At 52.3% G+C, this 15,758-nt stretch overlaps 7 protein-coding genes across 7 annotated transcripts; 1 reads left to right on the forward strand and 6 right to left on the reverse strand.

Moving 5' to 3' along the window:
• Nucleotides 1–4: 4 nt before the first annotated feature.
• On the reverse strand, nucleotides 5–2,388 carry TrAtP1_002093 (uncharacterized protein). The gene is made up of 3 exons (XM_014085604.2): nucleotides 2,097–2,388; nucleotides 1,823–1,949; nucleotides 5–1,691 (listed from the first exon to the last, which is right to left on the reverse strand). The coding sequence occupies exons 1-3, from the start codon at nucleotides 2,233–2,235 to the stop codon at nucleotides 266–268; spliced, it is 1,692 nt and encodes a 563-aa protein (XP_013941079.2). The 5' UTR covers nucleotides 2,236–2,388; the 3' UTR covers nucleotides 5–265.
• A 275-nt stretch (nucleotides 2,389–2,663) lies between these two features.
• Nucleotides 2,664–3,470, forward strand: TrAtP1_002094 (uncharacterized protein; the record flags this gene model as incomplete). Its single annotated transcript, XM_014085603.2, has 2 exons — nucleotides 2,664–2,861; nucleotides 2,931–3,470. The coding sequence occupies 2 exons, from the start codon at nucleotides 2,664–2,666 to the stop codon at nucleotides 3,468–3,470; spliced, it is 738 nt and encodes a 245-aa protein (XP_013941078.1).
• Nucleotides 3,471–4,103: 633 nt separating this feature from the next.
• Nucleotides 4,104–4,797, reverse strand: TrAtP1_002095 (uncharacterized protein; the record flags this gene model as incomplete). The annotated part of the gene is made up of 2 exons (XM_014085602.2): nucleotides 4,104–4,383; nucleotides 4,490–4,797. The coding sequence occupies 2 exons, from the start codon at nucleotides 4,795–4,797 to the stop codon at nucleotides 4,104–4,106; spliced, it is 588 nt and encodes a 195-aa protein (XP_013941077.2).
• A 136-nt stretch (nucleotides 4,798–4,933) lies between these two features.
• Nucleotides 4,934–5,947, reverse strand: TrAtP1_002096 (uncharacterized protein; the record flags this gene model as incomplete). The annotated part of the gene is made up of 1 exon (XM_066111308.1): nucleotides 4,934–5,947. The coding sequence occupies one exon, from the start codon at nucleotides 5,945–5,947 to the stop codon at nucleotides 4,934–4,936; it is 1,014 nt and encodes a 337-aa protein (XP_065967382.1).
• Nucleotides 5,948–9,250: 3,303 nt separating this feature from the next.
• TrAtP1_002097 (uncharacterized protein) lies at nucleotides 9,251–11,741 on the reverse strand (the record flags this gene model as incomplete). Its single annotated transcript, XM_014085601.2, has 2 exons — nucleotides 9,251–11,626; nucleotides 11,697–11,741. The coding sequence occupies 2 exons, from the start codon at nucleotides 11,739–11,741 to the stop codon at nucleotides 9,251–9,253; spliced, it is 2,421 nt and encodes an 806-aa protein (XP_013941076.2).
• A 1,196-nt stretch (nucleotides 11,742–12,937) lies between these two features.
• TrAtP1_002098 (uncharacterized protein) lies at nucleotides 12,938–13,900 on the reverse strand (the record flags this gene model as incomplete). The annotated part of the gene is made up of 1 exon (XM_014085600.2): nucleotides 12,938–13,900. One exon carries the CDS (start codon nucleotides 13,898–13,900, stop codon nucleotides 12,938–12,940), a length of 963 nt encoding a protein of 320 aa, XP_013941075.2.
• A 42-nt stretch (nucleotides 13,901–13,942) lies between these two features.
• TrAtP1_002099 (uncharacterized protein) lies at nucleotides 13,943–15,001 on the reverse strand (the record flags this gene model as incomplete). The annotated part of the gene is made up of 1 exon (XM_014085599.2): nucleotides 13,943–15,001. The coding sequence occupies one exon, from the start codon at nucleotides 14,999–15,001 to the stop codon at nucleotides 13,943–13,945; it is 1,059 nt and encodes a 352-aa protein (XP_013941074.2).
• Nucleotides 15,002–15,758: the final 757 nt, after the last annotated feature.

Here is a 15,758-nt window from a genome sequence, read left to right on the forward strand (position 1 = left end):
GTGAGATCGGTCAAAGTTTTGTTCTATTTCCCTTCAAAGGCCTCAAAACAAGGTCCTCTCTTTTCACCTCATAAAAGATCTATATAAAAATTCATAAAAAGATATTTTTGCCCCCCCCTCTCCCGCCATCCCGTTTGTTCGTTTCGTTGTGACAACGCTTCTACTTCTACTACACGCATAGATGCTAAAATGCTTGCCCCCTTTTTTCCAATTATTTTTCTTTTCTCTCCCTCTCCTCTCTCTCTTGATTCCTTTTTTCACGCCCTTAAGGAGCCTGAATGTTACCCCTGACACCACCCTTGCCACCAACTTCTCTGGCAGTAACAGTCACGCTGAGATCGGCAGCGACGTTGATGGTGACCTCGACCTTTCCGTCCTTGCCAACACCCTTGATGGCAGCCTCGGCAAGAGCCTCGCCAATCTTCCAAATCTTCTCACGCTTCTCCTCCTCTTCGTCATCGTCGTCAAAGTCGGAGTCGTCCTCATCCTCCTTCTCCTCCTTGGCCTTGGGCTCGGGCTTGGTGACCTTGATGTGGGTGCCACCCTCGACAACCTTGATCAGGACATCGCCAGTGGCGGCGATGTGGACGGTGCGGCGGGCGGGAACGGCGGTCTCGGCCTGCATGACGGGGGTGAAGACGTCCTCGCCGTCGGCGCTCTTGGTGACGACACCAATGGCGTTGGAGATGTGCTTGACGGTGGTGACGGCAGGGTGGGTGGACTGCTCAATGTCGGCGGCCTCGTACTCCTGGATCAGGGAGGCCTGGAGGGCGGCGCCGCGGGCCTGCAGGTCAGAGGGGTTGATGGCGGTGGCGCTGGTGGCAGGGGCCAGGATCTTGGTCGACTCGGGGAAGATGGACTGGAAGTTTGAGGCGATGCGGGGGGTGTGGGAGGTGCCGCCGCACATGATGACCTCGTCGACGTCGAGGACGTCGAGCTCGGCCTTTTTGATGACGCTCTCGACCAGGCGGTTGAAGCCCTCAAAGATCTTGCGGGCAACCATCTCGTATCGTGTGCGGTTGAGGGTGGCGGAGAAGTCGAAGCCGTCAGCCAAGCTCTCGACGCTGAACTGGGCGTTGGAGCCCAGGCTGAGAGCCTTCTTGGTGGCCTCGGCCTCTTGTCGGAGCTTGGCCAGGCTCTTTGCGTTTGATCGCGGGTCGACGTTGTGCTTCTTGATGAATTCCTTGGCGAAGTAGTCCATCAGGGCCTCGTCCAGGTGGACACCGGAGAACTCGTAGTCGTGGGCGGTGGCGAGGATGGTGTAGATGCCGCCTCTTGAGGCAACAACGGCCACGTCGGAGCGGGTGCCACCGAGGTCGGCAACGACAACAATCTTGTCCTCGACCTTTGCCTCGGGACGGGCATCGTAAGCCAGAACCGCGGCAACGGGGTCGGAGATGAGCTGCAGGACCTCGAGGTCGGCGTCGTTGGCGGCCTTGATCAGAGCCTCGCGCTGCTTCTCGGAGAAGTTTGTGGGGACGGTGATGACGGCGGAAGTGACCTTTTTGCCCAGGTAGTCGGAGGCAGAGCCGACGAGACGGCGCAGGTATCGGGTGGCAGCCTCGGACACGGAGATGGTCGAGGCCTCAGCCTCCTCGCCGGCCTTGTCCTTGACGGTGAAGGAGACGGCGCCAGAGACGTCTTGAGGGTGGGCAGCAGCGTGGCAGTGTGTGGGGTCGATTGACTTGAATCTAGCAGGCAGCATTTCGTTAGCACAGAGATTTTTCTAATCCATTTCTTGCTCCTTTATTCTCATCTCCTTCTTCTCGCCTTGCTCTCCATCTCTGGACTCGGCTTTCACAAGCGTGGTGTATGGACATACTCTTGGCCTAGAAAGTCCTTGAAGTAGGCAACGGTGTTGGTCGGGTTGCGGACCAGGAAGGCCTTGGCCTGGGTGCCGTAGTACTCATCGCCGTCGACGTAGGAGAGAGTGGTGGGAATCTGTCGGTCTGTAGTAAAAAAAAAAAAGAAAAAAAGAATTGTCAGTCATTGAGCAAGAAAAATAGGGCCAGATATTGGTCACGGCACATGAGAGGCAACAGCCCCATGGACATGTTCCATCTTTCCAGGGGGGGAAGGAAACACAAAAAACATACCACCATCCTCGTTGGCAATGACCTCGGCCTTGTCGTCGACAGTAAAGGCAATGGAGCTGTTGGAGTTGCCAAAGGTGATGCCAATGGCGACTCGGTCACCGGGCTCGACGCCGGCCTTGACGCCGTTGCTCTCAGACATTTGGGAGAAAAGGTTTCCGTGAGAAGGTACAAGGGGAAAAGAATATATATAAAAGAAAGAAAAAAAGACAACAAGCTGTTGGATTGCTGATGTGTCCTTCAATTCTAGAAAGAGACGTTGAAGAGAGAAAGAGAGTAGCGGATTGGATTGGACTGGTCGTTGGTCTTAGTGGAGGGGCTAGTATTTTTTTTTTTCTCTCTCTCTAGAAAAGAACGAATACACCCATGGTGTGGTAATAGCGCCAATCAGCAAAAAAAGAAATGCCCCTCCAGCATCTTTTATCTCTTATCCTACCAATCATATGCGCTCACATGCAAAAAAGCTCCAGAAGCAAAAATCGGCAATTCATCGAGACGCGCGCGCAAGGCAGTCATATCATCATTGCTCACTTTAATTGATTGATTGTCGGCGCATCTCTTCTGCCCATCATGTCTTCAGAAGCCGTCTTTGTCCTGCCCGGCGACCACATCGATCCCTCCCTCATCCCTTCACATCCAAAGAAACCCGTCCGTCTGGGCCCCGGACTGCGCCATGTGCCGCCGAGCGAGCTTCTCCCAACGCTGGCGGGCCAGCTGGTGACGGACAGACTGAAGAATGCGATCCGGGTCGAGACGGCCAGTGGCAGAGTAAGTTGTAGCTTCATTCGCTTCGCTTCTCATTCAATCAGCCAACTAATGGCTCTTGCCAACGAATAGTACATCCCCCGAGTCGGCGAGCTCGTCATCGGCACAGTCAACAAATCCGCGTCCGAAGTCTACTTTGTCAGCCTCTCCGACTACACCGCTCCCGCCCTCCTCCCCCAGCTCTCCTTCGAATCGGCCACCAAAAAGACGCGCCCCATCTTGGCCCCGGGAGCGTTGGTATATGCCCGCGTCACGCTGGCCAACAAGCACATGGACGCCGAGCTCGAGTGCGTCTCGGCCTCGACAGGCAAAGCGGATGGCCTCGGGCCGTTGGCAGGGGGCATGCTGTTTGCTATATCGCTGGGCATGGCTCGCCTTCTGATGATGCCCAAGAAGGCGCAGCAGGGCAAGGTCGTGGTTCTGGATGAGCTCGCCGACGCCGGTCTCCAGTTTGAGACGGCCACTGGCAGAAACGGCCGTCTTTGGGTGGACAGCGACAATACCAAGACCATAATCGTGGTCGGCAGAGCCATACAAGAGACGGATGAAAAATCCCTGGCCGCAGACGAGCAGAGGAAGTTGGTAAAGAAGCTAATCAAGGAGCTGAGTTGAGCAAGGGGATACAAAGAACACAAAAAAAGGAGAAGAAAAAAGGAAAAAAAAAATATTACAGCATATCAGCGGCTGTTTGTCTTGTTTTATTTCCAAGGGGTTATCCGCTCATGTTATATACCCATTGCGTACTGTTTGTCCCTTGCCTAAACAACATACATATATGATTGAAGCAAGGAGAGAGAGAAAAAAACACCTCTTGCTTTGACCCGTCACCAAGATATTTGGTTTGGCACTCTTCCCCCCGCTATGATAAGCAAGGGGGAGAAGAGTAGGGTTATTTGTATAATACAAAAAAATAATAAAAGTTGATTAAAAAGAAAACGCCTTGCGAATTTCGCAAAAATATCCAAGCGCTTGCTGAAGCTCACACAAATGTCCCTTTCCCCTGTGCTCGGTGAGGAAATATCCAATGTCGCTAGAAATGAATAGAAGAAGAAGAAGAAGAACAAGTCACCAACCAAAAGGCATGGAAGAAGGGATGCCGAGGTTACTGACAATCGAATAGTGTGAAAAGTGATAGGAAGGGTTGATAGTAAGGGTATCATTTTTTCCTATGAGAAGACGCTCTCCTCATGATTTGTGTATTCTCCCCCGTCCCCTGCGTTTTCAAGGACGGGGGGAAGGCTTGGGTCATGATCCGTCTACATCCATGTCGACTTCAATAGGTTCTGGAAGTGACTGCTGCTCAATATTGTGAATCTTGATCATGTGTCTCTTCCAGTTGTCTTTTCTGGGGAATGCTTTGCCACCTGCTCTGGAATAATCACAGCCGGTGACGGAGCAGTGGAATTTCTTCTTCTTCTCGTGCCTGTCATTAATATGTCTTTGCAGATGGGTCTTTGTGCCGAAGCCCTTGCCACAGCCTGGGTATGGGCACTTGTGGTCTTTGCTATGGTATCGCTGGTGGTGTCTAAAGCAAGACAGTTAGTATCTAATATTGAGCAACAAATTTTTGTAAGGCAGTAAAGAAAGATGTGGTGAATGAAAAGTACAAGCATCTCAAGTCTGAAACATACTTTAGTTTGTGTGGCTGGTCAAAGGTCTGGTTACAGCCGGGCTCTTCACATCGGTAGACGCCGGTCCTGGGAGAGTGACTGCCGGCTCCCGATTGTGGTGAAGCACTATGTCGGAAATCAGAGCTTCCCACGGATTGCGGAGAGGGAGTGTCCAGCTGAGTCGAGGGCGTGTTCTGGGATGAGACATCGGTAAAGGCAGGGCCGGGGAGTGGGGTGGACTGGTCCGAGGGGTAGCTTGGATGCCGGCCGTCTGGGGCCGTCAAGGTGTGGTCGTGGGTCAGAGGAAGAGCAGCTCCCGCATCTAGCATGACGACATCGCCAGTGTCGATCTGCTGTTGGTCATGACTGCTGTTGTTGCTGTTGTTGATGTTGGAGTCGGGAATAAACTCGGTACGGTTTGTCGAGCCAGGGGTTTGGACTGTAAACGTTGGCTGTGCCTGGGTTTCAGGGGGGTGTCGGAGAAGGAGAGGGCATGGCCGTGTCAATGGCGGGGTCATCACTTGGCGACGGCTTGTGAAAGGCCTCGTAGAGTTGGTGCTCAGTCTTGTGCCAGACCTCGGCTTCCGTAGAGGCGGGCATGATGTCCATGGGATTCACAGTTCCGGGGGCGGCGACGGGAGGCGAGGGAGATTTTTGGAACCGCTGGTATGATGACAAGTGAGGCGACTCTGGGGGTGTCCGTTTGGAAGCCGGCTCAGCTGCATTGCTCACAGGAGGGCTGACAGGCCCCAGCCTCGACTCAGCTTCGGCTTCAGCTTCGGCTTCGGCTCCGGTGCCGCGCTGGCGAGAAGACGATGAGCGAGAGAGGGGCAGAGATACAGCAGAGAAGCTGACGGGAGATTCAACCCGGTCACCGGCGGTGATGTTGGTCTGCAGCGGAATGGCTCCGTCAGCCAAACTCCGGGTGATTGTTGCTTGAGAAAAGGTAGAATCCAGCGTTGCGTCCCTGCCGCTCTTGCGGCGGAACATTTGCTTCATGTTGTGGCGAAAGGAGCTGGTTCGAGAAGAGGACGGCTGGATGGGGGAGTCGAGAGGAGGCTCAGGCTGTGCAACCATGCCAAAGGCCTCGGATGGGATGTCGGGGCTGTAGTAGTCGGCGCTGGTGCCCTTGAGCACACCGGGCTGGTGATCTGCTGATACCCGCGGTGCAAACTCGCCATCATCCAGGCCCAGCGGCAGAAAGGGCTCGGCCTTGACTCTGTACTCTGCACCGAGGCCATTGCCGGTGAAGCCAGGATCGCCGGGCTGCAGGTACGCCGCATTGAGAGGGAGAGAATATCCATTGTGGTCAGCAGCGGCGGCTCGCCAGTCGTGGTCGGTGCTCCCTCCGCGCGTCAATTCCCCCCTTGTGCTTGTACGAATCGCTAGACGAGAGGCGCTTGGGCGGGCTGCTTGCGCCATTGGAAGCGTTGCTGCCGTGGCCAGCAGCAGCGGTGCCAGCAACGGCCGCCTCGGCATCCAAGGCGGCGTGCGACGTGCCTCTGCCTCTGTGGCGGCGCCTGAGGTAGAGGAGACACGGGTACAGGCAGATGGCCAGCAGTGCAACGGCCACGATGACGCCGACGGTGATGCCCGCAATTGCGCCGCCGCCGAGGTGTCGCTTGTGCATGCTTAGCCGGGCGTGGACGCTGCCAGACTGCTGGTGATGAAGATGCCCATGTCCATTTCCATTTCCATGCCCGCGTCCACTGCTGTTGTCGTTGCCATTCGCGTTGCCATTGCCGTTGCCATTGCCATTTCCATCTCCAATCGCCGCATGCCCAGTCGCATCCGCACTCATCGCAATCGCCATGCGGCGCAGCGTCTCCAAGCTCCTCGCCACGCCATGGCTCGCTGTAGCGCCCGCAGCCCGTAAATGGCCGCCGATGGAAGTCGTGTCGGTTGATGCAGCTTTGGTGGTGAGGGAGCTGGACAGGGCCATTGCTTCCTCGCTGCCCGAGAGTCGCATCTATCGATCGCCTCTCTGGATCTCGAATTAGAGTGGGAGGCCGCCCACGGCCCGGAAAATAGCGACGGGTGTCTCTCCTGCGTGCAGGGGTTCGAGTGTATCAGCGATTCCAGTCTCCAAAGGCCCTCTTGCTCTATTTCATGGTGATGGAGGAAGAAAACACGAGGTTGTCGGGGTCAGATTTATTAGCACAGGCAGATGGACGGGCAGAGAGGATCAGGTAAGAATGCGAGTCGGCAGCGCGCTGAGGCTTTGTAGTCTGTAGTGGTCAGCAGGGCCCTTCCTCTCGCCTTTTCTCGCCAAAACAGCTTGCCACGGGCAGGTGGACACAGGGCTGAGCAGTTCTGGAAAAGGTGCGGAAGCACTGGGGGATGGCACACGCACACGCAATCAGGGCCATTCACACCCGCTGGTAGCTGCAAGCAGCAATCGTCGACGGCCCCAAGTGCGCGTACGGGGAACACGAAGCACTGCCCGCCCTAGTGTATCCGGCACTGTAGCTCCCGCAGCGTGCCACTAAATCCCCTGAAAACCTTGAATCCCAATGCGAGCAATTTGAGACTGGAGATGTTCGCTCACAGAGAAATAAACAATTCATCGATAAAAAAGAGAAACAAGGTCAATTGGCTCAGCCACAGCATATTCTGCCCCAGAGACCATTTTCCATTTGCGTGCAATACCTGCATCCTCGCATGCTGTCAAAGTCGAGACTGGCCTAGCCGTAAGAACTTGCAATCCTTAGCTCGGGCGCTACTCCCGCGCTGCCGATGCCTGGATTTTGGAGTTGGTGCGTGCGAATGTCGCTGCCGACGAGGGCGCTTATTGCAACAAGCCTGACCTCCGGCCAACAGAGAGAAAACTCGGGGCAGAAGCTGCAGCGCTTCCAACAGGCCAAGCGCCCAAGCAGGGCGGACAAGCCGGTGCTGGCACGCGTGTAAAGTGCGCTGTCCAGCTCAGTTTCGGTCTTGTGTCGTCTCATCCAAGCCCGCTCGCCAGTGCCGGCTCGCAAATGATTCGATGGCCGTCCACCATCACCAAATCCTTCCGCGGCCCGACGCATGGATCAAACGCCCTAGGCCGAGCTCATGGTGCCAACAGCTTCAATCCAGCGGGACAGAAATCTCATACGTAATGAAGCATCTCGTGCCGTGGCGTCTCCCGTAAACCTACCTGCATTCACATGGAATTGATCCTACAAGTAGTATACTGGGTACTGTTGTGTGAATAATATCTGCATAGCAGCAGACGTTGGTTGCACTACTGCAGCCAAATAAGCCTTGCCATTCTGCCAAGCCGGAACATGCAACCCGCCAGCAGATTGGACCCCATATTTTGTTGGTTTTTACCTCGAAATCTACAGACCTCGGATCTATTCCGTACAATAGACGCAGATTCAAAAACGGCAGCTTTCAGCATATCGGTACACAAAGCGAAAGCAATCGCGAGAGCGTTTGGACGCCTGCTCGTCCCGCGGCGAATGCTTGTAAACTGCCAGTCCACCATCTTTCCAACGCAGCATGCGCATCAAACATAATCCCAAAAGTGCCAGCAGTGCCAGAAGCATTTGACACATGCTAGAGCTTCTTCTCACACGTGGCTGGGCTCCACCGCAAGAGCTTGGTTCACGGAGCGGAGTCCGAGTCGCCGTTTCTTGTCTTTGTGCAGCAATGATGGATGCAGTGGAGTGCATGTACAAGTAAGTTGAAGAAGAATTATGGGGGCCTTTTGGCATTTTGCTGTAAACAATTCAACTTTGAGAATATTATCGACAGACAGCTACTCGGACATGTGAACCAGCAGCAATAAAAAATACCTCACATCCAAATGGGCACAAGAAACATTAAGATAAACATACAAGATGGTGCCCGTACGTACTGAGCGCTATCGAGAGTTTCTCTTGTATTTATTCCCGTAGAGTAGCACCCATCGACGGGCACAGCCAATCCGCTCAAACAGTGGAGAGTGTCAAAACCGTCAACGCAGCGGACCATGCCCGTTGGAATCAAAAAAAGAGCCCGGCTGGCTCGAATATTGTGTCTCAATCCGGGGCGCGGGCCAGTGATCAGCCCGCAAGCCCAGAGTCCAGGCCCCCATCAATCCCATCAATCCCCCCCCTTGGCCATTCACAAAGGAGGTCGCGGCACTCTTTTCGTATATCATGATTGCACTTTGCTCAACTCCCCCGTAATTCAGGAGAATATTCGCTTTCATTATGCCCACTCCGTACTAGCAGTTCGCTTATCTGCTCCACCGGGGAGACAATACAGAATGGGAAAAAAACAACCCTCCGAAGCGGGCAAGAAGAAAAGAAGCGCCGCGGCGCGAAACACGCGAAAAAAGAGGCTGTGAAGCAAGATTGCGAGAGGCCTCTTTGCTTCTTCTCCCACTGCTAATCACACTGCATGCAGCCAGCCATTGCTATCAAGGGCGTGTATACAAACAATTCTCTCCTATTAGGTCTACACCTTAAATTAACTCGTATGATACAGCTTAACAGCTTGTTGATGCCTCTAGTTTTCCATCGCTAAACCCAATTGGCTTGATCACAGTCCTCCAATCCCATTTATACAATTGAAATTCCTTTTTTCCCTTACCCTTTCGTAGATAAAGTACATCATATTCCTGGTTCTCTAGAATTCCATAGAATCATTCATCGCCCGTAATCATAGCTTCCCATGCAATCGACTGTCATAATCTCGCTCTCCGTACATCATCATCTTAAACCATCCCTTTGTTCATATACCTACACGCGTACATACACGTATACTCTCTGGTGGTAGCACCTGGTAGAACGCCACAGTACTTTTCATACATCATCCTCGCAGGTGAAGTAGGCGTCTGTGCATATGTGCATCGCCCCAAATTTGCGTAGTGAATTGTGTCCGCCGGCATCCCTTGGCCTGCCGATAATTCATCCGGACATGCATGACAATGACCTCTGCTTGCCTGGCTCGCGTAATAGCAACGTTGAGTCTTTGTGGATCATCCATGAATCCCACCGACGATGTTCGTACCATGTCAAGAAAAACAACATCGGCTTGGTTTCCTTGTGCTTTGTCGACAGTCAACACTTGAATTCGGCTTTGCCACTCGGGGGGCCACTGCTTGACTTCTCCAAGGTATTGGCGGTAGGCAGTGCTATACGGTGTCTGGATCATGATGGTTCCGGGCTCTCCTGAGAGACTCCGGAACTCGTCATCCTTCAGCAGGCACTTTACTTGCTCCGCCACCCAAGCATGCTGCATGGGATTCCAGAAGCTGTTACGGTGAAACTCCTCAGCACTTTGTGCAAAGCTCACTACCAACCGGTTCTCCTCCATGTTGCGGCTTCCCGAGAGCTTCTCCAAATGTTTCTTCAGATGCATGGTGCTCGGCGGATACCTGTTCTCCTTGACGTGCCCCGAGCTCATCTCGCCGTCATAAAACATGTCCGATGGGAGGCGATGCAGATTGCCATATGCCCGATTATTGACTAGTAGCTTCTGGTCGAGGGCACTTGCAGCCTCCGCTCGTGCCATCGTACTCAGCCGTAGCTGTTCGGCATAGGGGTTGAACTTCAGTCCCTTCTCCAGCGCCTTTCTCTCGCTGATGCCGCTGCTGTCGACAAAAGGACGCGTCTGCTTCACGTCGCCAGTGAAGATCCATGCCACGGGGTTGAAATACGCCAAAGGAATGAGAGTCGTTAATTCTCGCGCATGTGGTGCCTCGTCCACAAAGACAATCTCGGGGCGAAAAAGCTTGGCAAAACTACCAGACGCCGCTACAGGAGTTGTGGCAACAAAATCGGCTGCACGTAAGACGTCGCGATACAGTTTGGTAACGGAGCCACGCAGCTGCCTCCAATCTTCGCTATCCAGCACGTCGCCTCCGTCAATGCGGCCGAGAAATTTAGCCAAGCCTGGGTAGTTATCATGCTTGTGTTTCTCATAATAGTCCCAAGCGGCCTCGTCGAGGTTAGGGGCACGCCTGGGATCTCTTTCCAGATTCGCGTGATGAGTTAAGCCGACTGTGGTCAAGAAGCTTTTGGTAAAGTCGGTTGTAGCGTCAACATCGACAGGCTTGCTGGTCTTACCCTGGCTGCCAGTTTGGTTCAATCTTTCAGAATGGCGCATCTCATATGGCCAACCGTGCATCCGTATAATTCGAACATCAAGGCCTGCCTTTTGACAGAGACAGTGATATCTGTCAGCAGCGTCCGAGACTGTCTGGTTGATATCAACAAGAAACAGAATCTGATGGCGGATTCGCTTTTGGGCAGATGAATGATGTGACTGGATAAGCCCTGAAATGACCATGTTCCACTCCGTCTTGCCAGCTCCAGGGCATCCGTTCACAAAGTAGATACCATTCTTGATGTGACCAAGCCCCTCGTAGGCCGCCACGTGATCCTGGTTGAATTTGGCAAACTTCTCCAAGAAGATTGGTGAGATTTTGTAGGCAGGATTGCTCGGGTTGGCAAGAGGGGGATACTTCCTGAGAAGATTCGAAATCTCGAAATCTGCGGCGCAGAACTTCTGGAGCATACCGAATGCAAGCCTCGCTTTGTAACTAGGTCCGTTTTGATCTTTATATCGTTTCGGAGTGATGAAAGCATAGAGGGCTTCGAGTTCGGCCTCAAATGTCTGACTGGCGACCTCCCAACGTATGGAGATGTTCTTCTGGTTGGCCTGATCTAGCGTGATGCCAGAAAAGTCTCCTACAGCATCTGCAATTTTGAGATGCGACATCAAGTCGAGCTGGACTTGTTCACCGTCTTCAGTAGATTGGCAGCGTGGGACGTCTACTTTGAAAGCAGCAAGCCTCTGTATAGCCTTTCCCTCGCACTCAGCGACATCCTCGTAAGGGTTGGGGATACGAGTCGCTGGAAGATGGTATAGCGTGTAGGTCCCCTGTGGCAGCACAATGCTGGCGTCAATGTCGATGTGAACCCGATCTGCCACGGTCGGGAATGTCACGGTCGTCGACAGAGAAGGACTCTTGACTAACAACAACCAGGATGTAGAAAAGGACGTCTGGCATCCGGGGATGGGTGCGACTATCCACGCTGGGTAGCTATCACCACGATCGTTGAGCTTCTTTAATTGGGACATTTCGTTGTGCATCTCAATCAGAGTGCCTTTCTCCAGCCGACGGGCGTATTCGTCTTGGGACGGGAATTTGACAAGAGGTGTTTCCATCTGTTGCCCGCACTAGAACTTGTCATTAGTATCATCCGCTGAAAAGGTAAGTGTCAACCGTGTTTAGGAAACGCTGACTCACCTTCACAGAGCCAACGATGGCTTCTTCCAGAGGTTTAACGACCATATTGAAGAGAAGTCACGACGACCAATGGCAAACGACTAATCCCAACCGAATGGACAAGAAGGAAGCAAGCAAACGAGTGGGCCGTGCTGAGGAAATGCCACAAGGCCCGAGACAGAAATCGGCCGCAAGTAGTTCAGGTTTTCGGACACGGTGAGCGGGTAATTCTTCGTGAAATGCTAGGTCTAATTCATGTGTCAGAAAATTCGCAAAGGTTCTGCCTCCAGGACCACAAGGGGATTCTGAGGAAAGATGTTGAGCGTACCTGAAACAAAAGAGATACACAGAAAGCGAGGCGTGAGGTCGAACAATATGTGCTGATAGAGTTGATAAATTAACAGACGGCCGAAGTCGAAACAAAACAAAGGGCCTGAGAATTGTTGGTCAGTTCAAGGCTCCCGGAAAGTGGAAAGATGAAGGCCTTGCAGAAGGATGAAGGAAGAAGGAAGAGAGGGAAGAGAAAAGAAGGAGGTTTGGCGAAATAAAGAGGGTTGATATAGCTGCTCACCGTGCTTTCTGCAAGCGGTCGTTTCGTTTGCGAACGCCCAGAGACCAGGTGGGTACCTAGGCAGTAAACTGGCATTGAGAATGAGCGAATGGAAAGGCGTGATTCAGAGTTGAGCTTGGGGCGGAGAGTTGAAGCTTTGGGCGGTCAGTTGGTTTGCAGCCCCAGGCACCTGTTCGGAATTCTGCCAACCACTGGGTTCGGCATATGCAGCAGCCGGTGCCTAGCTACAGTAGATAGCAGTAAGAATTCTTGTTGAATCAACTTTGAGGTAAATCGGATATGCATTATATTCGACGGGACCGTTTCACGCAAAGATATCACAGTGCACTTGGTCTCGATGATAAACATCTCGTGTCTATTTTCCAGGAGAAAGCTTCCTCTCTACAGCAAGTATTTAACAATATACAATATTCCCCCATCCAACAATTCCTGTGGACTCTACCATGACTAGCAACGCTTCTCCCGTATTCTTCCTTGGCGTTGCCATCATCATCTATGTGAAAGATATATCAAGTAGACCCCATGCTTCATCCCAATCTCCAGGCCAAGTTGTCGCATAGAATGAATGGTATACTATCCAGGCAGTGATGAAATGATCAAAACATCCAGCAAGTGAATAAGCTCAGCATTAATCCAGGTCAAGAAGAAATAGGTATAGGGCCGTAAGTAGGGCCGAGAGAGCATATCTGGCTCATGTAAGATCGATGATGCAATGGTCTCTTCGGTGAACATATCGAGGGCGACTTTGCGGGCTGTCAATCTCTATGATATCGTCGTCCATCTCGGGAGACGAATATGCTCCTGATGATGTTTGCCAGCGGAAAGAGTCGTCGGAGTCGTCAGAGTCGGAGTCATCAACAATCATGACGCTGTCAGCCATCGGTTGGTACCGCGTTATTCCGTCCTGCTTCAAAAGCCACTCCTCTAGATGCTTATACAGCATCTGAACCGTGTTGGGAGGAAACGCATTGCCAATTTGCCTCCTGATGCATGTCTTCGTCCCCAAGAATCTATGGTATTTCGGAAATCCCTGGATACATGCATACTCGCGGACTGTAAAGTCTCTCGTTCCGTCGGGGTAGTATACCTCATTACCCCCAGTTGTGATTGTACCTGCCAACCCGTCTGCGTTAAGCGGTGGTCGGCGCGGTTGGAAATACTTGACATTGTTGAGGTCATGTAAATTGTCGCCGACACGGATAGGACTGATTGCTTTCCGAATGGTGGTATATGGCTTCAGACCGCCAACTCCATTTTCAGAGTGCGTAGGTTGAGGAAAGGGAGGCAGCTTCTCTCCTGGAGCAGCTGCAAGCATAATTAAACGCTTCCTATCTTGAGCCAAGCCCCAAGTGCAAAGGCGAACCACTTTCCATCTCACGGAATATCCCTGCTGCGTAAAGTCTCCAATCAAGGCTCTCAGATACTGGCGGTGGCGTTCATGAGTGATTCCAAACGTCTGCTCGAGAGTAAAGAGTCGAGGCCGCAGCTTGTCGACCAGGGCAAGGCATCCATACATTGCAAATATATTTGTGTCGTCGTGCGCAGACTGGTGCGTGTGAGCCGGTGAAAAGTATTGGCAAGGCGGAGACAGGTGCAGTACATCAGCTCGCATCGGCCTATCTTTCGTGGCCAGGATAAAATCGTCAACGGACATCCGAAACAGCTCCGTATCGCGAAAATTCGTCTGATAAGTCTCCTAGACATCAGCCCATTTATCCACGGCATATTGGACCTTGAATCCAGCGCTCTGAGCGCCGCGAGATACTCCTCCTGCCCCAGAGAAGGAATCAAAAAGTGTATACCTCTGTCCTATCCCTCTGCTTTGTGTGGCGGAGTTTGAGTCGGTAGGCAAAGGCCGGCTTTCCAAGTCAATAATGTTCGTCCCGCTCTGTGGCCACGATCCTCCCTTTATACGTCCGCCGCGCCATCGGTTGCAAAGAGTCTCGTTCGATACGCGATACTTGGGCATTGGTACTTCGTCTAGCTGGACGCGCTCAAGAACTTCTTCTTCTGGTCTAGTAGCTCGACTGTGGCTATGCATGGTGAAGTATATCGTAAACTTCCATCGGCATACAAGGCCACCATTTTGCTCAGCTCGCCGCTGTCGCAGATTTTCGCTAAGAGCAGGGCTTCCTGTGCAGCAGTGCTCTGGGTATATCGAGTTGGTGAAGATGATGTCTCTTTTTTTGACAATCGAGGTAGGGGGGACGCTGACAGAAATTGCTGGTAGCTCCTTTCCATCGGTTTGCCTCTGAACATGAAGTATCATGCATATCTCGTTGACCTTTTTTTGGACTTGTCCCTGTAGCTTCCTGGTCCGAACAAAGGGGACACCACGAATGTTGTAGTCGCCGTTTCGACCGCGAGCAATGATTTGGATCTTGACAAAATCGATCTCGTAGGTTCCAAGCTGGACATCATGAACCTCTATGAAATCTCCACGAGTCAATGCAGTGCCCGACAAAGGCTCGCGATATCGCTCTATGGGCAATTCGCCTTCGCGAAGCAGACTATTGGCGCCAATCTCCAGATCGTGTCCAGTGAGATCAATGACTTCTCCGTCGAATAATTCCATCAATTCCTCTGCTCCTGATTCCTCTTCTTCTTCTTCTCCTTCTTCTCCTTCTTCGCATTCTCGCCCAAGCGTAGCCGAAGATGACGCTCGTGACCAGTCTCGCGAAGCGGCAGTACGCGATGTGAGGAATTGCACTTCGGCATCTTTTAGATGGTCGGCTATCGCAATCCAAGAAGGCATGTTGGAGGAGAGAAGAGAATTGCAATTAGTTCAAGGAAAAAACAAACAAAAAATAATAACCTGAAAGGGGGCGAGTCGAAGCAAAGAGAGGCTGTTATTAGTCCAAGGTATAGGTACAGCGACGAGGGCAAGAGGCAAGCTCATGGCTAGAAAAGAGAGAAACCAGGAGATACTAGGATATATCTTCTCATCTTTATTATCAAAAAAAAAAAAATGAATCATCCGAAATAGTGAGCTCAGGCTGAGGAGAGCCTGGAGTGATGTGACAAGGCAGTGAGCTTCCATCAAGAATTAGCCGTGCAGAGAGCAAAGGGCAGCAAACAATTGGCCAGTTTAGGGGCTTTGGGTTGCACAGCAGCCGGCACGCTGCAGGCAGCCGCCAGTGATGTCGACCCTTTGAAAGATAACGATTACGCACCCGTACAGTAGGTACTTGCACACAAGTAACGTACACCATTGTATAAGAAAAAGCCCACAGGCATATACTTTCATCTATATATAATCATTTCGTATTATCATGCGACCACTGATGAGAGCAGCGGGTAACTAATCAAGTGCATGTTTACAGGGTAGCCGCTGGAGTGCAGGCGGAAGCATACAGGAGCAAACAAGAAGCAAACAAGACTCTGACTCGTTGGGAATCGGGACAACTGCTTGGCATATCCCTACTTGGTATTCCCAGCTGAGAGAAGCTCTCTATGTACATGTTTATGCGTCCCCAAGGCACGGTAAAGATGGGTATCGCCCAGATAGACGT

This window comes from Trichoderma atroviride, chromosome 1 (genome assembly GCF_020647795.1).
Source record: "Trichoderma atroviride chromosome 1, complete sequence".
Classification (NCBI taxonomy): domain Eukaryota; kingdom Fungi; phylum Ascomycota; class Sordariomycetes; order Hypocreales; family Hypocreaceae; genus Trichoderma; species Trichoderma atroviride.